This window comes from Oncorhynchus tshawytscha, linkage group LG02 (genome assembly GCF_018296145.1).
Source record: "Oncorhynchus tshawytscha isolate Ot180627B linkage group LG02, Otsh_v2.0, whole genome shotgun sequence".
NCBI classification, from domain to species: domain Eukaryota; kingdom Metazoa; phylum Chordata; class Actinopteri; order Salmoniformes; family Salmonidae; genus Oncorhynchus; species Oncorhynchus tshawytscha.
The window spans coordinates 55,561,318-55,585,802 of record NC_056430.1 but is presented as its reverse complement, the minus strand read 5'-3'; the positions used below and the strand labels follow the sequence as shown (position 1 = coordinate 55,585,802).

Genomic DNA, 24,485 nt, shown 5'->3' with positions numbered 1-24,485 from the left:
GAAGCAGGTCCTCACTAGACATCACTGTCAACATCGTCGCCTATGGGCACAAACCCACCGTCGCTGGACAGGACTGGCAAAAAGTGCTCTTCACTGAGTTGCGGTTTTGTCTCATCAGGGGTGATGGTTGGATTCGTGTTTATCGTCGAAGGAATGAGCATTACACCGAGGCCTGTACTCTGGAGCTTGATCGATTTGGAGGTGGAGGGTCCGTCATGGTCTGGGGTGGTGTGTCACAGCATCATCAGACGGAGTCAGATGATTTTTTGTCATTGCAGGCAATCGCAACGCTGTGCGTTACAGGGAAGACATCCTCCTCCCTCATGTGGTACCCTTCCTGCAGGCTCATCCTGACATGACCCTCCAGCATGACAATGCCACCAGCCATACTGCTCGCCACATCTGTGCGTGATTTCCTGCAAGACAGGAATGCCAGTGTTCTGCCATGGCCAGCGAAGAGCTCGGATCTCAATCCCATTGAGCACGTCTGGGACCTGTTGGATCGGAGGGTGAGGGCTAGGACTATTCCCCCCAGAAATGTCTGGGAACTTGCAGGTGCCTTGGTGGAAGAGTTGGGGTAAAATCTCATAGCAAGATCTGTCAAATCTGGTGCAGTCCATGAGAAGGCGGCGCACTGAAGTACTTAATGCAGCTGGTGGCCACACCAGATACTGACTGTTACTCTTGATTTTGACCCCCCCCTTTGTTCAGGGACACATGTGACGAACAAATGTAATAATGTCTGTGGAACTTGTTCAGTTTGTCTGTTGCTGCGTCTTATGTTCATACAAATAGTTATACATGTTAAGTTTGCTGAAAATAAACGCGGTTGACAGTGGACTTTAATTTTTTTGCTGAGTTAATAACTTTCAGTTTTGTACACTGGCTTCAAACAGAAATACAATATGTTTTGTTATGGAAAATATATTTCACAGTGGTTTAAATTGGACAATGATTCTCTACACTATACTTGTTTTGTCACACAAACTGAAAATAGGAGGACTATTAAAATTTTAGCAACCAGGAAATGGTGGACCGATTTCTGCATGGGCCATCTTTAAATTGCCATATGCACAATTAAAGGAGAATTACACAAAAGATCTTGATGTTTTTCCTCTAGACCTAAAAAAGATTGTCTTCAGATGCATTGACATGGACTGAAAACATCAGTTTTCGTTGTTCCTCTATGAACTATAATTTTATATTATGAATTATAATTTTGAGTGGAAAAACAACCATTTGAAAACCAGGAAAAAATAAAATGGAGAAACCATACACTACCGTTCAAAAATATGGCGTCACTTAGAATGTTCCTTGTTTTTGAAAGAAAAGCATTTTTTTTGGTCCATTTAAAATAACATCAAATTGATCAGAAATACAGTGTAGACATTGTTAATGTTGTCAATGACTATTGTAGCTGGAAATGGCTGATTTTTAAAAATCTACAGAGGCCCATTATCAGCAACCATCACTCCCGTGTTCCAATGGCATGTTGTGATAGCTAATCCAAGTTTATCATTTTAAAGGGCTAATTGATCATTAGAAAACCCTTTTGCAATTATGTTAGCACAGCTGAAAACTGTTCTGTTTAAAGAAGCAATAAAACTGGCCTTCTTTAGACTAGTTGAGTATCTGGAGCATCAGAATTTGAGGGTTTGATTACAGGCTCAAAATGGCCAGAAGCAAAGACTTTCCTCTGAAACTCGTCAGTCTGAGAAATGAAGGCTATTCCATGCGAGAAATTGCCAAGAAACTGAAGATCTCGTACAGCGCTGTGTACTACTTCCTTCACAGAATCGGGTAAACTGGCTCTAACCAGAATAGAAAGAGGAGTGGGAGGCCCCGGTGCACAACTGGGCAAGAGGACAAGTACATTTGACTGTCTAGTTTGAGAAACAGTTGGCTCACAAGTCCTAAACTGGCAGCTTCATTAAATAGTACCCACAAAACACCAGTCTCAACATCAACAGTGAAGAGGAGACTCCGGGATGCTGGCCTTCTAGGCAGAGTTCCTATATCCACAGTAAAATGAGTCCTATATTGACATAACCTGAATGGCTGCTCAGCAAGGACGAAGTCACTGCTCCAAAACCGTCATAACAAATCCAGACTACGGTTTGCAACTGCACATTGGGACAAAGATCATACTTTTTGGAGAAATGTCTTCTGGTTTGATGAAACAAAAAATTGAACTGTTTGGTGATAATGACCATTATGTTTGGAGGAAAAGGGGGAGGCTTGCAAGCCGAAGAACATAATCCCAACCGTGTAGCACGTGGGTGGAAGCATCATGTTGTGGGGTGCTTTGCTGCAGGAGGGATGCATTTCACAAAATATATGGCATCATGAGGAGGGAAAATTATGTGGATAAATTGACGTAACATCTCAAGACATCAGTCAGGTGGTCGCATATGGGTCTTCCAAATGGACAATGACCCCAAGCATACTTCTAAAGTTGTGGCAAAATGGCTTAAGGACAACAAAGTCAAGGTATTGAAGTGGCCATCACAAAGCCCTGACCTCAATCCTATAGAACATTTGTGGGCAGATCTGTTAAAGCATGTGCGAGCAAGGAGGCCTACAAACCTGACTGTTACACCAGCTCTGTCAGGAAGAATGGGTCAAAATTCACCCAACTTACTGTGGGAAGCTTGTGGAAGGCTACCTGAAACATTTGACCCAAGTTAAACAATTTAAAGGCAACGCTACCAAATACTAATTGAGTGTATGTATATTTCTGACCCTCTGCGAATGTGATGAAAGAAATAAAAGCTGAAATAAATCATTCTCTGTACTATTATTCTGACATTTCTCATTCTTAAAATAAAGTGGTGATCCTAACTGACCTAAGACGGGGACTGTTTACTAGGATTAAATGTCAGGAATTGTGAAAAACTGAGTTTAAATGTGTTTGGCTGGTGTATGTAAACTTTTGGTCATCAATTGTATTTCCATCCCCTAAGGATTGAGGAAATTGGGTAAACTGACCTGGAATATATGGTTAGGGGTGATTTGTGTGTCTGTGAACTTATTTGGGATCTGTGGATAGGGATGACTGATTTTTGGTGATTGGTTGTGTGTCTGATCTGATCTGGGTTCTGTGGTTGTTTGTGTGCAGGATCATGAGATCAGCATGCTCGGAGAGGTGACCCACCTGCAGACCATCCTGGAAGACCTGAGCACCCTGACGGCCGAGCCCAGCAAACTACCCCCGGCCAGTGAACAGGTTCGATGGATGATTCTTACACAAGCAGAACACTTGACACAGACATATTTTCACCAAAAAAGACGTGGACACACACACTTGTTCATGCCACACACACACTGACATCAATATACCTTCACAAATGCACTTAATCACGTACTCTCATGCGGTGTTAGAAACTCCCACTTATCCATATTCTCATTCTCTCACATTGAAACTCTTTTTCTCCCTACTTCTGAACAGGTGATCCTGGATCTGAAGGGATCAGACTACAGCTACAGTTACCAGACACCCCCTGCCTCCCCCAGCAACACACTGTCCCGCACGAGCAGCATCAGCGGGTAGCTAAACCCACACACATGCATGCATAAACATGCGCACACACACACACACACACTCTACACAATATACTCAGGTAGATATATTGGCACACACACACTGCTTCACACCAAATGTGCTGCCTTTGACACTGCATTGGGGCCATCTTGACATTTTAGAGAGCTCACCAAATAGGCAAAGTGGGAGGAGGGGAAGAAGGGTGAAGTGTGCAGGAAGCAAAACTGTATCAAATGGATAGTAGCAGCAGCTAAGTGAAGTTCAGTGTGTCTGTGCTATCGCACAGACTGGAGCCAACTTAGGAAGTGTGCTCCCGTAACAGGGTTCAATGGGGTGCCATTTGGGATGCAGCCTTGGAGAGGGATGGAGGGAGGGGTGATGAAGAGCGCAGACGACTGAGTAAAGTAAAATGTTGACAAGGGAAGTTGAGCCAAGGGAACTGAAGAAAAACATGCGTGGTGTCTTGTCTCTTTTACCATCCTGGCACACACACACACAGAGCATGCACAGAACACATGCAATCTCGCAAAGGCACGCACGCACACATGCACACGCGTTCCTGGCTGTGTCAGTATCCCATTGCCTGTGTGTGTTTGGTGTGTGTGTGTTGAGTCTACTGGTTGTCCAGGCCACAGCCAAAACGCATCCCCCCCCAGGTGGTGATTGGGGTAGAAGGAGGACGGCCTCCATAATACACACATGCTAGAAGGATTAGCAGACCAGTGGGGGGAAATGACTAGGCCTAAACCTCAAGTCATCATAAGGAGCGCTCAAATTAAATGAGCCAAGGCAGAACAAACCCCCAAGTGCACCATAGCTGAACCCTCCTCTAAAAGCACACAACTGTCTATCAGTGTATTTGAATGTGTTGATATGTGCTCTATTGTAATTGATGTATCTTATGACATTCATTACATTATTTGCTGGGCCGAAGGTGACACGACTTCTATAATGTACACCAAACAACGGTTTAAACATTTGCCACCGAGCAACAGTAGCGAGCTAGCCGTATAGTATAGTCATATAGAACGGTCATTTCCAGTATAGTGTGATCTCTGGAACAAGCTCAGTTTCCACTTAAGCATCTACTACTGCCGGTCAAAACCTGTGGTGTTGATGTAGCAGAGCATTTAGACCATGAAAGAGGACAGGCTTTCTATTTTAACGATTAGCATGGACACCAACATCCATGAGTGCATTCACACATTTAGTATCCCAGGTGGCACCCTATTTCCTACATAGTGCACTACTTTTGACCAGTGGGCAAAAGTAGTACACTATATAGGGCAGGTCTCTCCAAACCTGTTCATGGAAAGCTACTGTCCTTTCAGATTCCGATCCAACCTCAAATCTAACTAACCTGATTCAGCTAATCAATTAGCTAATTATTAGAATTGGGTGTGCTAGAGGGATGGAACCGAAACCTACAGGATGGTAGCTCTCCAGCAACAGGGTTGGAGAGCCCTGATATAGGGAATAGGGTGCCATTTGGGATGTAGCCTTACTATAGTACCCGTTCAAGATAGTTGTAGTGGCTTGGGGCACACCCCCAGTTGAGTTGGCTAAGTGACTTATGTCTGCTGTGATTTTTCTTTGTGGATTTTGTGTTCTAGGCTATGTTATGTCTGAGCTTGAATAGGGCAGCAAAACAGATTGAGCTTGAATAGTGCACCAAAACAGATTCAAATGATCAGAAGTTTACCTCACTCACTGTCGTTTGGCTCAGTTTCAGAAGAAATGGCGCAGGTTTTTCATGTCTGGTTGTCTCTCCCTCTTTTTTCTTAATTTTTTTTCCTGTTCTTTTTCATTAATTTGCGCTCTCTCCCACACACACTTTTTCCCCGCTCACTCTCTTGCTCTCTCTTGCTCTCTCAGTAACTACAACTCTGTGAGGCACGTCCCCTCTCTGGACTCCATCACCTCCTCTTTGGATGGCATTCACCTCCGCCCACCCTCCATGGAATCAGCACAGGTAACCCACACAGCTGTCTACACTTTCACAGCTCCCTTCTGAAGTGCTCCATGTCATCTCAATGCAGAAGCGTGACAGACCCAATATTATTTTGGCTGCTGAATTTTTCCAAATGCATCGATCATTGTCCCATTGCTGCACTTTTGCCCAGGGGGCTCAATTGGAAGTCATTTGAAATATTATGGCAGAGAGTGATGCGGGCGCTGGAAGATGTGAGCATGTGCGTCTGGGCAGGTGTGATGTAGTTGATGTTTGTGTGATGTTGTCGTTTGTATGTGTATGTTTTGTGTTTAAAAATAAAATGTTAAAATGTTCAGTCCACGGCATCATAGGTTCAGTCTGTTGCCCTTTCCTAACTTGACTACTGTTGAATATAAACTTTAAACTTATTTGAAAACCCTAGTGAACAGTTTAAAAGAAAGACCTTGCTCTGTCTGGCCCCCTTCCTCTACCTGAGTTACTCATGTTAGACAGTACTCTCTACGCACAAATCATTCTCTCTATCCCTTCCCGTCCCCCTTCCCGTGGGTAGTGCTGCTCACCCAGTCCGTTGGCCTGCTTTGAGGGCTGGGGGGGCACCGCACGCTCTCTCAGCGAGGGCAGCTTGCCCACCTCCTCCATCCACTCTGGTGCCCACTGCACCCATGCCTGTTCTGCCAGCCACGCCAGCCGCGGACACCACCGTGGGAAAACTCAAGCCTTAATGACCCCCCTGTAATACCCCCCATGGCGTAAACCCCCAAGTATGGCCCCCACATAACTGTGTGTAGTCTTTACCTTGTGTGTTTGTGTTTTGTCGTTTGGTGCATATATGTTTTAACACTAGAAAGACCTGACCTCGTTGGACCCCTTCGTGCCACTGACACGTCTTTTGGACGTCAATGTTCTAAGTTGATTTAATATATGCTATTGGAACAATTATAATTTTTCAGGTCTTATGTGACATTAGAATACACATTTTTGGGGATAACATTTTCATTCGTTTATGTTACTGTAGGCTATATGTAAAAATGGAAAGTGTAATGAAACAAAAAGCATGTACATTGGAACACAGTAACCACTTTTTTTAACGACAAAACAAATTTAAATACCCAAACCACCAAGACGTGCAGGTGCAGTCAAATTAAGAAAATATTAGTAGGGTTAACATCAGTATAAGCGCCAAGTGTGCTTGTGAATAGTGGAAATCAGCACAAAAGCAATGGTGGCATTATAATTGTGTCGATGACAGCAGTCAATTGTCAGTTATTGGATACATTATTTGTCGTCTTGCTCATGCTTACAGTATGTTGTCCGTCTTCACGCATTGTCATCAGTTGAATCTTATTTAGTTGTTATTCCTTGTCCTAACAGTTGACACACATTTTTGTCAATTTCAGTTGCTTGCAACACTTCCCACAAACAAGTTGCTTGCAGCTGAAACGGGTATTGGGGGTTCTTTCTGCTGACTTGGATGTCATATCTCTAACGTACGTAGCCTGTGTGCCAGACTCACGATGAAATCTCTCCTGCTCATTGTTTTGTTCATGTACTGCTTGAACAACATATCTGCGTTGATAGCAGCCAAGTTAAACATGTTGTAGACCCCTGCAACAGGCCAGCAGGGAGTTCCCTCCTTTCACTGAGTACAGCTGTTCCATCTGAGGTTAAACATCCACACCGACCTATTGAGTAGAAAAGGTTTATTTTCCCAATGGTGACATTTCTCTCCTTGCCGACGTAAGGTTCCACAAGCATCATGCCCGATATGAATACTTTCCCAAATATGAAAAGCTGTTCAGCATTTACTTGGTGTCAACGTCAGCGGCTAACCAAAATTTGGACTGATATAGGGTACTGTTTTGAGATTAGAATTAGAATCGATTAATACAATAGAATAGCCATGCATTATTCGCTTCCCCTCGCTCATCAACTCACCCATTCTCTCCCATCATACTATGCTTCATTTATTGAATCTATTGTTATGTGTTAAATTTAGTTTAGGTTCAGTTTTGAGGCAATAATCTGGGTGATTATCAACTGGGCGTGGCACTTTCAACTGTCTGGAGGAGGAGGGGAGCAGGCCCTACTGTCGGAGGGACAGCGGTGGAAAACCATTCAGAAAATGACATGCCATCCTAAAAGTGGTTGTAACACCAGTTCTGTTAGTGATATTGAAATTCTCACAATGACTGTGTTTTATAGATTTGTTAAAGAAAATGGCAGTACATTTATTCGTTTTGAATCACTATGACGTTCTCTGCCTTTCTAGTGTTATTAAGTACCCTATGTCTCTCTAATGGTGGGGTGTATGTGTGTGTGAGACGTCTGTTTTTGTTGTGTAAAATGAATGCACCCAGTGTCTAAGTGTGAGGGAGAAAAACAGCTTTTGCTAATTTACTTTCAGCCCATAACTTGACCTGCTTCCCACTGGAAATGTTAAATTTGCAACTTGAAGTTATATACACTGCTCAAAAAAATAAAGGGAACACTTAAACAACACAATGTAACTCCTAGTCAATCACACTTCTGTGAAATCAAACTGTCCACTTAGGAAACAACACTGATTGACAATAAATTTCACATGCTGTTGTGCAAATGGAATAGACAACAGGTGGAAATTATAGGCAATTAGCAAGACACCCCCAATAAAGGAGTGGTTCTGCAGGTGGGGACCACAGACCAGTCCTACGCTTCCTGGCTGTTTTGGTCACTTTTGAATGCTGGCGGTGCTTTCACTCTAGTGGTAGCATGAGACGGAGTCTACAACCCACACAAGTGGCTCAGGTAGTGCAGCTCATCCAGGATGCCACATCAATGCAAGCTGTGGCAAAACTGTTTGCTGTGTCTGTCAGCGTAGTGTCCAGAGCATGGAGGCGCTACCAGGAGACGGGCCAGTACATCAGGAGACGTGGAGGAGGCCGTAGGAGGGCAACAACCCAGCAGCAGGACCTCTACCTCCGCCTTTGTGCAAGAAGGAGCACTGCCAGAGCCCTGCAAAATGACCTCCAGCAGGCCACAAATGTGCAGGTGGGGGTTGTGCTTTACAGCCCAACACATTGCAGGACGTTTGGCATTTGCCAGAGAACACCAAGATTGGCAAATTCGCCACGGGTGCCCTGTGCTCTTCACAGATGAAAGCAGGTTCACACTGAGCACGTGACAGTCTGGAGACGCTGTGGAGAACGTTCTGCTGCCTGCAACATCCTCCAGCATGACCGGTTTGGCGGTGGGTCAGTCATGAATTTTTGTGTGATTTTGTTGTCAGCACATTCAACTATGGAAAGAAAAAAGTATTTAATAAGAATATTTCATTTATGCAGGTCTAGGATGTGTTATTTTAGTGTTCCCTTTATTTTTTTGAGCAGTGTATAACCCAACTAGCCCCCGCCGATGGCCCAAAAACTCCTAAAAGCCATTGCTCTCAATAACACTTTAACCCATATAACAGAGCTGTGCTAATTATAGTAATTATATATAGCTTTTTTTGTAATATAGAGGTCTAATGTGTAATTCTGTTACTGTGCCTCTCTAACTCCCTCCAGTCCTTATCAGTGATCGGCTCGCTGCCCTTCACAGTACCCGTCCTTATGTCAACATCCCATTCTTCAGTGTTTGTTTCCTCTGCTCTGCCCAGCCCAGCCTTACCCAGATACATTAACCTTTGATACATATTGTCATGTGGACTTTTGTTTCTTGGTCACATCAAACAGGCCACTGCTTGTTTTGTCTTTGCATGAGCTGTAGGCATACAGTGTATTAAGAAGTTTTCAGACCCATTCCCTATTTCCACATTTTATGTTACAGCCTTATTCTTAAATGGATTAAATGAATAAAAATCTTCATCAATCTACACACAATACTCCATAATGACGAAGCGAAAAAAGATTTTTACAATGTTTTGCAACTTTGTAAAAAACAAAAAAACTGATACCTTATTTACTCAAGTGTTCAGAACCTTTGCTATGAGACTCAAAATTGAGCTTTGGTGCATCCTGTTTCCATTGATCATCCTTGATGTTTCTACAACTTGACTGGACATGATTTGGAAAGGCACACCTGTCTATATAAGGTCCCACAGTTGACAGTGCATGTCCGAGCAAAAACCAAGCCATGAGGTCAAAGAAATTGTCCGTAGAGCTCCGAGACGGGATTGTCGATGCACAGATCTGGAGAAGGGTACTGAAACATGTCTGCAGCATTGAAGGTCCCCAAGAACAGAGTGACCTCCATTATTTATTGGAAGAAGTTTGGAACCACGAAGACTCTTCCTAGAGCTGGCTGCCCGGCAAAACTGAGCAATCAGGGAGAAGGACCTTGGTCAGGGAGGTGACCAAGAACCCAATGGTCACTCTGACAGAGCTCCAGAGTTCCTCTCACCTTTACATAGGGCACCTTATGTAAATGTGATGGGAGAATCTTCCAGAAGGACAACCATCTCTGCAGCACTCCACCAATCAGTCCTTTACGGTAGTAGCCAGGTGGAAGCCACTCTTTAGTCAAAGGCCCGCTTGGAGTTTGCCAAAAGGCACCTAAAGGACTAAACAAGATTCTCTGGTCTGATGAAACCAAGATTTAACTCTTTGGCCTGAATGCCAAGTGTCATGTCTGGAGGAAACCTGTCACCATCTCTACAGTGAAGCATGGTGGTGGCAGCATCATGCTGTGACGATGTTTTTCAGCGGCAGGGACTGGGGGACTAGTCAGGATCGAGGGAAAGATGAACTGAGCAAAGTACAGAGATCCTTGACGAAAACTTGTTCCAGAGAGGTCAGGACCTCAGACTGGGGCGAAGGTTCACCTTCCAACAGAACGGCCCTAAGCACACAGCCAAGACAACGCAGGAGTGGCTTTGGGACAAGTCTCTAAATGTCCTTGTGTGGCCCAGCCAGAGCCCGGACCAGATCAAACATCTCTGGATTGCCTCCCGGGTGGCGCAGTGGTTAAGGGCGCTGTACTGCAGCGCTAGCTGTGCCACCAGAGACTCTGGGTTCACGCCCAGGCTCTGTCGTAACCGGCCGCGACCGGGAGGTCCGTGGGGCGACGCACAATTTGGCCTAGCGTTGTCCGGGTTAGGGAGGGTTTGGCCGGTAGGGATATCCTTGTCTCATCGCGCACCAGCGACTCCTGTGGCGGGCCGGGCGCAGTGTACGCTAACCAAGGTTTCCAGGTGCACGTTGGGCTGCCTAATTTGCCAGAATTTTACGTAATTATGACATAACACTGAAGGTTGTGCAATGTAAAAGGAATTATTTAGACTTATGGATGCCACCCGTTAGATAAAATACGGAATGGTTCCGTATTTCACTGAAAGAATAAACGTCTTGTTTTCGAGATTATGGTTTCCAGATTCTACTATATTTAATGACCTAAGGCTCGTATTTCTGTGTGTTATTATGTTATAATTAAGTCTATGATTTGATAGAGCAGTCTGACTGAGCAGTGGTAGGCAGCAGCAGGCTCGTAAGCATTCATTCAAACAGCACTTTCGAGCGTTTTGCCAGCAGCTCGTTGCTGTGCTTCAAGCATTGCGCTGTTTATGACTTCAAGCCTATCAACTCCCGAGATTAGGCAGGTGTAACCGATGTGAAATGGCTAGCTAGTTAGAGGGGTGCGTGCTAATAGAGTTTCATGTCACTCACTGAGACTTGGAGTGGTTGTTCCCCTTGCTCTGCATGGGTAACGCTGCTTCGAGGGTGGCTGTTGTTGATGTGTTCCTGGTTCGAGCCCAGGTAGGAGCGAGGAGAGGGACGGAAGGTATACTGTTACACTGGCAATACTAAAGTACCTATAAGAATATCCAATAGTCAAAGGTTAATGAAATACAAATGATATAGAGAGAAATAGTCCTATAACAACAACCTAAAACTTCTTACCTGGGAATGTTTTAGACTCATGTTAAAAGGAACCACCAGCTTTCATATGTTCTCATGTTCTGAGCAAGGAACTGAAACGTAAGCTTTCTTACATGGCACATATTGCACTTTTACTTTCTTCTCCAATACTTTTGTTTTTGCATTATTTAAACAAAATTGAAGATGTTTCATTATTTATTTGAGGCTAAATTGATTTTATTGATGTATTATATTTAAGTTCAAATAAGTGTTCATTCAGTATTGTTGTAATTGTCATTATTACAAATTTTAAAAAATTAAATCGACCGATTTTAAGCGGTATCGGCTTTTTTTGGGGGGGTCCTCCAAAAATCGGTATTGCTGTTGAAAAATCATAATCGGTCAACCTCTACTATTGGTACATTGAGTTGGCAGTGGCACAATCTGATGATGTTGGTGTTCATTTCAGGAGGTGAGCGGGTCGTGGTCGGGACATACCGGGTCGGGCACAGAGAACGGCACGGCCATGCCTCCTCCTCACAACTCCTACACACAGCACGGAGAGAGGGCCCGCGCCTTGTCCACATCCGGAAAGGTAGCAAACACACACAGACACACACACACAGAGAGAGAGACTCGCACGCACACACACACAAGCTGACACATGCGCACGCTCACACACCCACACAGAGAATTGCACACACACAAGCTGAGACACACATACAGACACACACTCGCACCTCCATAGAATGCTTATCAGTTTGTACTTTGATATGTGGTCAATGATTAAAGCAAATAAACACCGGTGCAGTGCTTTCCTCCATTTGTGTATCATTGACAAACCAACCTGACTTTTGGTAATCCATTTATACTTAATTGATTGTAGGATAACATAAGACATATTTCCACAAGGAAGTGATGGCAACACCTTGCATTACCTAGGCATTATTCCAGGGTAAATAATAGCTGTAACTAATTGTCGTCTAACAAGCATGTAAGTGTTGTTAGTAACAGTTATTACCTTTGTTAATTTTGTTTTTCAAAAAAACACAGGTGAGAGCTTAAGTCAGGGCTGCCCAACCCTCTTCCTGGAGATCTACTGTCCTGTAGGTTTTCAGTCCAACCCTAATTTAGCATATCTGATTCAGTCTTGTTGAGAGGCTAATTAGTAGAATCAGGTGTGTTAAATTAGGGTTTCACTGAAAACCCACAGAATGGTAGATCTCCAGGAAGAGGGTTGGGCAGCCCAGCCCCATGCATGATTGCATGTACCAGTATTTACTAGGGTGTAATTCTTGGCCTCTGCTGCCACCGTCAGCTGAACACTAAGAGGTTGAGGAGGGATTCTCTTCCATTGTACACATTTCCTTTTTTTTCTTCTAAACAATGATCTTCCTCCCTCTCATAGCCCCAGAGTGCCCGGGAGCAGCTGGCCCTGGCCCTCGGCGGAGGGCTCAACTCGGAGGCCCCCCGCACCAGCCACGACTCCCTCCACTGCTCCAGCGGCTACAGCACGCAGACCACCACGCCCTCCTGCTCCGAAGACACCATCCCCTCCCACGGTTAGTAGTGACCACTGCTCACCATCACCACCAAACCCCTGGCACCCTATGGTCTACCTAGTGCGCTACTTTTGACAAGACCCTACTTATCCCCCTGTGGTCACACGGGAATGGTGGGTTCTCTGTCTGCATGTCCCTCTGTCTGCTTGTCTGCCTATATGTACAGTACCAGTCAAAAGTTTGTACATACCTACTCATTCAAGGGTATTTCTTTATTTTTACTATGTTCTACATTGTAGAATAATATTTATGACATCAAAACTAATAAATAACACATATGAAATCATGTAGTAACCAAAGAAGTGTTAAACAAGTCTAAATGTATTTTATTTGAGATTCTTCAAAGTAGCCACCCTTTATCTTGATGACAGCTTTGCACAGTCTCACCTGGAATGCATTTCAATTAACAGGTGTACCTTATTTGTGGAATTTCTTTCCTTAATGCATTTGAGCCAATCAGTTGTGTTGTGACAAGGTAGGGGTGGTACACAGAAGATAGCCCTATTTGGCAAGAAAAGCTCAAGTAAGCAAAGAGAAACGACAGTCCGTTACTTTGACTGACCTTCATGTCTTAATGCGGGACATTTTTTAAAAATTGAGCGTTTCTCCATGTGCAGTCGCAAAAACCATCAAGCGCTATGATGAAACTGGCTCTCATGAGGACCGCCACAGGAAAGGAAGACCCAGAGGTTTAGAGTTAACTGCACCTCAGAAATTGGAGCCCAAATAAGTAACAGACACATCTCAACATCAACTGTTCAGAGGGGACTGCGAAAATCAAGACTTCATGGTCGAATTACTGCAAAGAAACCACTACTAAAGGACAGCAATATGAAGAAGAGACTTGCTTGGTCCAAGAAACATGAGCAATGGACGTTAGAACGGTGGAAATCTTTCGTCTGATTAACAAAATTAGATTTTTGGTTCTAACTGCTGTATCTTTGTGAGAAGCAGAGTCGGTGAACAGATTCCCACCGTGAAGCATGGAGGATGGAGGAGGTGGTGGTGACACTGGCTGTGTTCGAATACCCATACTAACAGGATAAAGTTAATAAGCCAAAAGTTCCTGGATGTCGTACTACATTCACCAAAATACGAAGTATGCACGCAGTGGATTCTATTGCCGTACTTTTAGGGCCCATAATGCAATTCTTTGGGAAATGGGCGTGGCTTCACAACATTCAGATTTGCAGAAAATATGCAGCCGAAGTCCAAGAGCGGATACAAATTAATTGCTTTAAAACTAGTTAGGATAGGCGGGACGCAAATGTCTCAACTGGCCAATTGCCAGGGAAAATGCAGAGCGCCAGATTCAAATAAAATACTATAAAATTCAAACTTTCATTAATCACACATGTAAGATACTCAATTCAAGCTACACTCGTTGTGAATCCAGCCAACATGTCAGATTTTAAAAATGCTTTTCCCGCGAAAGCATAAGAAGCTATTATCTGATAGCCTGCACCGTCTGCACCAGCAGTAAACAAAGGGGTTAGCATATTTCAACCCTGCAGGCGCTACACAAAACGGTGAAATAAAATATAAAACATGCATTACCTATGCCTTCTTTTGTTGCCACTCCAATATGTTCCATAAACATCACAATTGGTCCTTTTGTTCGATTAATTCCGTCCATATATATCCAAAATGTCCATTTATAAAGCGCGTTTGATCCAGAAAAAACAGCTTACAAAAAACATAACGTCACTACAAAATATTTCAAAAGTTACCAAAATATTTCAAACTACTTTTGTAATACAACATTGGGTATTTTTAAACGTTAATTATCGATCAAATTGTAGACGGGTCTTTCTGTGTTCAAATGTATTTATATAGCCCTTCGTACATCAGCTGATATCTCAAAGTGCTGTACAGAAACCCAGCCTAAAACCCCAAACAGCAAGCAATGCAGGTGTAGAAGCACGGTGGCTAGGAAAAACTCCCTAGAAAGGCCAAAACCTAGGAAGAAACCTAGAGAGGAACCAGGCTATGTGGGGTGGCTGTGCCGGGTGGAGATTATAACAGAACATGGCCAAGATGTTCAAATGTTCATAGATGACCAGCATGGTCAAATAATAATAATCACAGGCAGAACAGTTGAAACTGGAGCAGCAGCACAGCCAGGTGGACTGGGGACAGCAAGGAGTCATCATGCCCGGTAGTCCTGAGGCATGGTCCTAGGGCTCAGGTCCTCAGAGAAAGAAAGAGAGAGAGAGCATACAAATACAGGAATGAAAACAAACCAGCGATACTTTTTACGTCTTGCGCAACTCTCAACAGTGTACCCAGTTGGCCTACTTCTTCATTGCACAAAGGAATAACCTTAACCAAATTCCAAAGACTCACATCCGGTGGAAGCGGTAGGAACTGAAAACAGGTTCCTAAGAAATATCCCTGGGCAATGACATCTCAGGGAACAGAGACAGGGGAGAAAAAAAATCTGAACAGTTCGTCCTCGTGGTTTTGCTACATAAGTTCTGTTATAGTCACAGACATGATTCAAACAGTTTTAGAAACTTCAGTCTTTTCTATCAAAATCCATGAATAATATGCATATCTTATATTCTTGGCATGAGTAGCAGGAAGTTGAAATTGGGCACGCTATTTATCCAAAAGTTAAAATTCTACCCCCAAGAGTTAAATATGACAAATGTTGAGAACATGTTGAGCATTGTAATGACTTTTCAAATGATTTACGCTACACGTTATGTTGGCTGACAATGTGTTGGCTACGCTATCCTTATGAACCGCATAGAATATCATTACAACATAGGTACTCCCGGTATGTTAGCTAGCTACCTCGTTAGTTGGCTACTAATACATTGAACTTGGCAGTATATTAACTATACGCTATCTAACTACCCAATGTTTATTGACTTGATTGCTCACGTCATTCATAGCTATGTGGTATAGTTGTTGTGCATTCTCAATGGACATAAATTCTCTCTGGCTATATAGTCCGATTTCAAAGCACTCTCGTCTGAGTGCCAGAGCGCAGAATAACAGGAATTTACGAACGCTCAACACCTGTTTTTAATTTGGCCGGTGTCATGAAAACAGCCTAATCAGCTCTGCTATGGCGAGTAAAATGGTCAGTGAGGTCTTTTCTCATTTGTGTCTGGAAGTCGCTAGCCAGTTAGCGTGTGTGCTTGACTGCATTTCCGTTGTGATGGTCAGTACCCCCGTTGTGATGGTCAGAACTCTCGGATCAACCCTACACCTCGGCCAGTATTTACAAATGGACAATCTGACAATGCTCAATTTAAGAACTCCCAGAGCACACTCTGGCACTCCAGATTGTATTTATGAACACAAAAATGTTTAGCTAGTAATTTGTTGTGCTTGCAAGAGGTTGCATAGCAACATAATCAACTTCCGGTAGAGTATGCTCAACTGAAAGGACACCGATCGTTTACAGTATACTAAAATGAACTAATAGGATGTAGTATACAGTATGTTAGTATGGGTATTCGAACACAGCTACTGTCTGTGATTTATTTAGAATTCAAGGCACACTTAACCAGCATGGCCACCACAGAATTCTGCAGCGATACGCCATCCTACCTGGTTTGTGCTTAGTCCCACTATCATTTGTTTTTCTACAGGACAGTTACCCAAAACACACCTCCAGGCTGTGTAAGGGCTATTTTACCAAGAAGGATGGAGTGCTGCATCAGATGACCTGGCCTCCACAATCACCCGATCTCAACCCAATTGAGATGGTTTGGGATGAGTTGGACTGCAGAGTGATGGAAAAGCAGTCAACAAGTGCTCAGCATATGTGGGAACTTCTTCAAGACTGCTGGAAAATCATTCCTCATGAAGTTGGTTAAGGGAATTCCTCAAATAGATTTTGATTTGTTTAACACTTTTTGGGTTACTACATGATTCCATATGTGTAATTTTATAGTTTTGATGTCTTTATTCTACAAAGTAAAAACCCTTGAATGATTAGGTGTGTCCAAACTTTTGACTGGTACTGTATGTCTGTCTGTCTCTCTCTCTGGCTCAGCCAGATCTGTTTTTCAGTCGGTTTCTGTCTGGGATCTTATAATGCATTCGTGTCGTATTGTTTGTCTGTCTGTGTACGTGTCATGATTGAAGTATTGTCTCTATTTGTACTCTTCGGTCTGTTTGCCTACCTGCCTTATCTGTGTGTCTGTCTGCACATGTGTCTGTGATCGTTTCGCAGTCTGTCGCATGCAAGACTGTCACTTCTGTCATTTCACAACCAAAACAGAAGCGTGTCTTCACTGTTGTCTAATCCATGTGCCTGTTTCAACAGCATAATTACAGCATCAGCCTGTGCAAGTAGCCTCTGGTAGTATTATGCGCTTTTGTCTGCAGTGCTACCTAGTGATGGGAGATAATATTGATAGTTATAAATCGCAATATTATTTTTGGATGATATTACATGTTCTATATTTGATTGCTAGGTAGCGTTAGCTAGCGCTAGTCGGCTAGACCTGCACCAAAACTCTGGTATTTTTCATCCTGTAGTTTGGCCTCAGTATTATTTTTAAATAGTGAGCCAATGTGCTTTCAGCCCTTTTATTTTCATGACTGATCAAAACGAATTTTCTCATGCTCTCTCGTCTCTCTGCAGCAGACAGTGTGCAATGTCTTTGGAACATAACAGTGCAGTATTGAATCACAATAGATATAGAATTTTGAGAATAGTAATACATATTGTAACGGCACCTACAGTGCATTCAGAATGTAATTCAGATCCCTTGACTTTTGACTTTTTGTTACGTTATAGATTACATTTAAATGTATTTTGCTCATCAATCTACACACACTACCCCACAATGACAAAACAAAAACAGGTTTTTAGAAATGTTTTTACTCAGTACTTTGTTGAAGCACCTTTGGCAGCGATTACATCCTCGAGTCTTCTTGGGTATGACGCTACAAGGTTGACACACCTGAATTTGGGGAGTTTCTCCCATTCTTCTCTGCAGATAATTTTTTTTTTTTTTAAATAAAGATCCCCTGAAGCTCTGTCAGGTTGGATGGGGAGGGTTGCTGCACAGCTATTTTCAGGTCAATCCGGAGATGTTAGATCGGGTTCAATTCCGGGTTCTGGCTGGGCCACACAAGGACATTGAGAGACTTGTCCCGAAGCCACTGCGTTGTCTTGGATGTGTGCTTAGGGTTGTTGTCCTGTTGGAAGGTGAACCTTCGCCCTAGTTTGAGGTCCTGAGCACGCTGGAGCAGGTTTTTTATCTAGGTTCTCTCTGTACTTTGCTCCATTCATCTTTTCCTCGATCCTGACTAGTCTCCCAGTCCCTGCTGCTGAAAAACATCCCCACAGCATGATGCTGCCAGCACTGTGCTTGGATGGTGCCAGGTTTCCTCCAGACGTGACGCAAAGAGTTAAATCTTGGTTTCATCAGACCGGAGAGTCTTTACGTGCCTTTTGGCTAACACCAAGCCGGCTGTCATGTGCCTTCTACTGAGGAGTATAGAAGACCTTCAATGCTGCAGACATTTGTTTTAGTACCCTTCCCCAGATCTGTGCCTCGACACAATCCTGTCTCGAAGCTTTACGGAGAATTCATTCAACCTCATGGCTTGTTTTTTTCTCTGACATGCACTCATGCACTGTCAACTGTTGGACCTTACATAGGTCCTTGCAAGGATAGTGAATGGAAACAGGATGCACCTGAGCTCAATTTTGAGTCTCATAGCAAAGGGTCTGAATACTTGGTACTTTTTCTGTTTTTTATTTTTAATACATTTGCACACAAAAAAATATTTTTTTGTTGTCATTATGGGGTATTGTGTGTAGATTTATTTAATCCATTTTCAAATGAGGCTGTAACGTAACAAAATGTGGAAAAAGCTCACAATAAGTTTTTCTTTTTGTATATAAGTTCAACGCAGTTCTATATTATTTTTCAGCTGTAAAGAAAGAGCTGCCTCTTTATGGTAGGTTTCTTGTCCATTACTGTTTAGATTTGTCCCTCTCTGTTCCTTACAAGTGAAATGAAAAGATCATCCACAGTGATTTAGTGTGACATCTGTGCTGTGAGTTGTCATCACATCAAATGACCTTTTGCTAGTGAAAGAAGAGCGTTAAGCGTAGAACATTTGGTGTGTGTGACATGTGAAGGAGAGACAAAACCTTTGCTTAAGAGGATGAGCGGAGTTCTTATGTGAGTGATTGGGCGTATGCACGTGTTTGCGTATGTGGTACTGCCTGGAAATTGTGTTAGTGTGTTTACCATCATCGCCTGGTAACAGGTCATCGCTCTGTGGTGACTCACCCTTTATCATATATACACCCCCTCCGCCCCCTAATTTCTTCCTCATCAGATACGGCTTTTTTTCTTCCTTTTTTATTTTTTTAAACTTCCGGTCACAAACTGGCCAGTGATTCAAAGCCCTATATCAGAAGGTGATCACTAAATAGAGAACAGTGTGCAATTTGGGATGCAGACATCATTCGGTTATAATGTTTGGGGCAAATCTGGACTCATTGAGTTTCTGTTGTTCTCTAGTACATTTTACATGTCTGACTCCACTGAATATTTCTGGTCTTCAATGCAGTATCATGTACTTTAGTGTAGAAGAGCTTTGTGCAACAAAGTCCTTGGTTTATAACGGAATGCATCAGGTCAGATTTTCCACCCCAGTCCAAAGCGTCTGCTTTCTTTCCATGTTATTTTCCATAAATGCATCGTGTGTTCCTCCACTCGAAGTAACCACAGGTTTACTCTCGTTCCTCCTCCTCACCCCTCCTTTATCCATCTCTCCCTCATCCCTCTCTCCCTCCTTCTCCACCCACCAGACTACGACTACATCTGCCTGCACCGGGGCGAGGAGGAGCACCACGGCCCACCTGACTTTGACAAGTCCTCCACCATCCCGCGCAACAGCGACCTCAGCCTGCAGTACCGCAAGATGTTCCAGAGCAAGCGACCCGCCTCCACAGTCAGCTTGCTGGCCGAACCCGAGCTGCTCGGCCTGTGCCAATCGCACACTGCCACCATCCGCCGCAAGCCCTCCTCCAAGCCTGCCTACCGCCGCGGCACCATCAGCGGCGGCGTGCCTATCCCCATCTGCACCCCCCAAGTGCCCCTCAAAGCCCTGGGCGTAGAAGGAGGGGGAGGGGGGAACAGCGTGAGCAATGAGAACATGGGACCACCAGAGGGCGGGATGGGCATGAGCTGGAAGGTGGACCACGGGCTGGTCCACACCAAGCACAGCCTGTGCACATCGACCCAGAGCCTGAGCGCCATGCCCTTGCACCATTCTTCGTCCACATCACCGTACTACTCGCTGATCCCGGGCCAGGCGCCAGTTCCCATGGGTAGCTCGGAGCAGCTGTACCAGCTGAGCAAGCAGCAGCAGTACGCCCTGCACCAGCAGCAGCAAAAGCAGTACCAGCAGCAGCACCTGCAGTATCAACAGCAGCCCCAGACACATCAGGTGCAACCAACAGCCCAGACACAACAGCAGCAGCAAACGTTTCAATTACAGCAACGTTTCCAGCAACAACAGCTACAGCAGCAACAACAGCTACAGCAGCAACAACAACTGTACCAACAGCAGCTCCAGCAGCAGCAGCAACAGAAGCTCCAACATCAAAAGCAGCTTCAGCAAGAGCAGCTCATACAACAACAGCAGCAACCGATTCAGCAGCAGTCTCATCTCCAACAACAGTACAATACTTCTGGCACTGCCAACCAGCTGGTGGAGAGCGGGCACTGCCTGCCCCCCCAGCAGCCCCCTGCCGCCCAGGAGCAGGATGCGGAGGAGCCCTCGGAGATCGGAGGTCACATGGTCGCTATGATCCGGGGAGTGAAACTGCGTCGGACCCTGACCAACGACCGATCTGCCCCCTTCATCCCCCCGCCCAGCCATTTCAAATGAGTCCCTCCCTACCAGTGTAGGTTGTCATCGTTTTGTTTTTCGGTTCTTGCTTGTCTTTTAGTTTTTCTTGCTTTTTTTTTGGTGGGGGTGGATGTTGCCTTTTTGGACATTTCGTCTGGTGTAAAAGGCTTCCATCTCTCTAATCAAATGTCCAGCAGCACTGTGTTTTAAAATGATTATTATAATCTTCCTCAGATGGACTCGTAGGTGAATATGCCCTCTTTATCACTCTGTAATTAAGATGTTTATACATACGAGGTTGCGTGTTGGCTATATAAAAGCATTTGAGGTCATGGATCAGGGGTATTCAAACTCTTACACTACGATGTCCGGAACCTGCTGGTTTTCTGTTGTACCTGATAATGAATTACACCCATGTGGTGTCCCAGCTCTAAATCAGTTCATTAGAGGGGAACAAATCAAAAAAGCAGTGGAACTGGATTCAAGGACACAGGACTAGACCTATATAGCTTTCTCGTCTGTATCTCGTTCAAGATGATCAAGTGAGCTCAATCACTCTCGTGTACTGTTAGGTCCACAGTGAAATGCTTTGAGCTGGCTTTTCTATTTATTCAGTTGACTTTTTTTTCTCTTAACACACACACACACACACACTTCACCTTCTGTGTGGCGGAGGCAATGGGCCCCTCGTGATGGAGTTTGACTGTTTAAGCCAATCAGAGGCTTGCACTGCAGGGCAGAGAGAGGTCACGGGTTCAACAAAGGGCTTTGTGGGGCTTTTGATAGCAGGGGTCAGGACTTGATGTAAGATCGTTGGGCTGGAAAGTAAAGCCACCATTGTGTGGGATGAGGAGGACTGCAACTCAAGTTTACGAAGGTGTCATTGTTTTTGTAAACTCAAGTGTATCTTGAGATATACTTCACATTGCAAAGCACATTGATTTAGTGATGTAGGTGGTGTAGTTTCTGATGGCCCGGTTCCCCGTAAGTGTAGCATCTCTGATAGGTAGACTTGATTAAGGGAGGATATCTGAGGTTGGAGATCTGGTTTATAAAAAAAAATTTAAAATAGCATTATTTTAAGGTAATCGGTCTCTTTTATGAGGAACATATGGTGCTATTGTGACATACCAATCCCAGCCTAGATGAACTCCCCTGACTCCTCTTCCCCCTGACACATGATGCACTCACTGGCCAAATTAAGATTTTAATTTTAATACATTTTTATAATGATATGAAAACCGATGTTGCGGACCAATCAAGCTGTCGAAACTACTTACAGACCATAGAAGTCATGTGAGGAGACTAGCTGTTTGTGGAGTGACAACAGTTTGTCCTGCTGTGGGTTAGTGGTTTTGGGCTGTTCCTAGAATGTGAGCCCCACCCAACTGTTAATCACAGCGTGGGGGAGGAGGTTGTGAAATCATTTGATTAAAGGCACTTAAGTGATGTGGCATTGCATTTAGAATTTGTTTACCATTGTGTTCTTCTTAACCAAACTACTTTAAATGTGTGGGGGTGCCTTCTAATGCCTTCTAGCCTTTACACATAGATACTCTTCCCTCAAAAATCCTGAGTGAGGGGGAGGTATAATACAATACCGACTCCTCCGCTAAGTGCATATCCCTCTCCCCCAACATTAAAGGAGACTAGCACCCGGCTGGGTTATTCTTTTCTCTGTCTCACATTCCCCCCATCCCTCCTTTTTCTTTCTTCTTTTGAACCTCCCAGTTTGTGTAGGAGGCACAATTACCTGACACCAGTTGCTGCCTCACACCTGTCGCCGGGTGCATGGAATGACCCCATTGGCCGGTTTAGCGATTGTGCGCCCTCCCATCTTGCCTCTGGCCTCTTCATGTTGCCCGGGAGAAAGGCCTGTTTCCCAGAGGAACTACAATGGCCTCTGTAGTAGAGGCCTTTGTGACAGGATTATACAACAACGCACCTCCTGACTCAAGCAGCTTTAAAGCAATATCGGGCTGCATTTGATCCACAGCTTTAAGTTTAAGTTCTAGACTGTGAATGGTAATTAGAGTGCGCATATCTCCCTAACGCCAAATTATGAAGCGGCAATGCCCTAGCAGAATGAGCAGGGGTCGTGGATAGTCAAATTATGGGGCAGCTGAGCTGGGACATTCTCTCTCTCTGTTGGGTTAATTGTATGTTATCTGATAAGATTTGTGTTTTTCTGAGAAGTCTCAGTTTGAGTGAAGGAAATCCAAATTTAGTTGTATAGACTAAGGAGATGAAATGATAAGAAGTTTTATATGAATGTAAAATGTTATTTTTGAATTATCCTTTTCAGGCCCAGCCAGCCTACACTTTCCCACCTCAAAGACTGCTACAGTCCCACTCCCACCCCACTAATCAGCTTAACTGAAGAGCCAAACCCTGTTCTAAAAGCCATGTTCCAGTTATTGACCTTGGCCCATGGGTTCTGGTCGAAAGTAGTGCAGTATATAGGGAATAGGGTGCCATTTGGGACCCGGGCTCTCTAGTCTGTTACCAATGCCACTCACCGGCAGTGTGTGAGAAGCAGAGACTTTGACAATACATTTAGAAAATATCAAATGGACTTTTCCTGACGATTTTGACCCCAAAGCTGCCCCATAGAGCTCCAACTGACCAGCCCTCCTCCTGTTGATCCAGTTCTGTAAATAGTTTCTCTTGTTGTAAAAGCGTTCAATTGCTATGTGTCACAAATGCACCTGTGTAGTGAAGCTGAAGCCTTAACTGAAAAGGAATGTGGGTTTTAAAATATAAATGCGTTCAAAAAGTTACTCCTTGTCTTGTTTTTTTGTCACAAAGGTCAAACACGCATTTTTGTGATGTAACCTGTTTTGTTTACATCTAGTCTAGTAACAAAGCTATATGAGGACTTTCTTAATCTGTATTTGTTTGAAGGGCTACTTTGGGATTTTGGCAATAAGGCCATTTATCTACATCCCAAGAGTCAGATGAACTCGTGGATACCATTTTTATGTCTGTGTACAGAGATACCCATAGACGTCCAGTCATTGCGCTAACACTAATTAGCATTGGCTTGCAAAAACTACCTCTAACTTCATTCATTCTGTACACAGACAAAAAAAATCACACACTGACACACACAAGATAATGGGTGCGTGCCACGTCATTGACTGATAAATTGCTATAACATGTGGTTAGCTGATACTTCAAATTCCTATCCATGTGTTGTAAGATCTGTCAGGCGTCGGCAACTTCTAAACTTAGGAACGTGCCAAATAATAGCAGATGCATCATGACTAAGCAGACAGCGCTGCACGGTAACTGGCAGGTTATAAGAGGGGGATGATCTCATGTAGGGAGGGATTGCACAGCTATTGCTCTGCTGTGTGACCATGTGACATGTGTTCTCACTCTGGACCACTGGAAGGCATCACACACCACCATTGGCATATTTTATTTATTTATTTAACTAGGCAAATCGGTTAAGAACAAATTCTTATTTACAATGACTGCCTACCAAAAGGCCAATATGCGGGGACGGGCTAGGATGACAAAAAATGTATGACAAACCCCACATCACGACAAGAGACAACACAACACGAGATAAAGAGAGACCTGAGACGACAACCTAGCAAGGCAGCAACACATGACAAATCAAATGTATTTATATAGCCCTTTGTACATCAGCTGATATCTCAGTGCTGTACAGAAACCCAGCCTAAAACCCCAAACAGCAAGCAATGCAGGTAGTCACATAGTTTCAGATCACATGGTTATATTTAAAA

The 24,485-nt window shown here is 43.9% G+C and overlaps 1 protein-coding gene across 2 annotated transcripts in view; it reads left to right on the top strand.

Moving 5' to 3' along the window:
* The window catches only part of mtss1 (MTSS I-BAR domain containing 1), a 122,586-nt gene extending 99,076 nt beyond the window's left edge, over window positions 1–23,510 (top strand). For both annotated transcript variants that reach the window (XM_024444790.2, XM_024444781.2), the window contains 6 exons: window positions 3,119–3,226; window positions 3,449–3,546; window positions 5,417–5,513; window positions 11,796–11,921; window positions 12,735–12,888; window positions 19,685–23,510. In XM_024444790.2, coding sequence (XP_024300558.1) covers window positions 3,119–3,226; window positions 3,449–3,546; window positions 5,417–5,513; window positions 11,796–11,921; window positions 12,735–12,888; window positions 19,685–20,769 — 1,668 coding nt within the window. In that variant the 3' untranslated portion in view covers window positions 20,770–23,510. The remainder of the gene's footprint in view (window positions 1–3,118; window positions 3,227–3,448; window positions 3,547–5,416; window positions 5,514–11,795; window positions 11,922–12,734; window positions 12,889–19,684) is intronic.
* The last annotated feature ends 975 nt before the right edge of the window (window positions 23,511–24,485 follow it).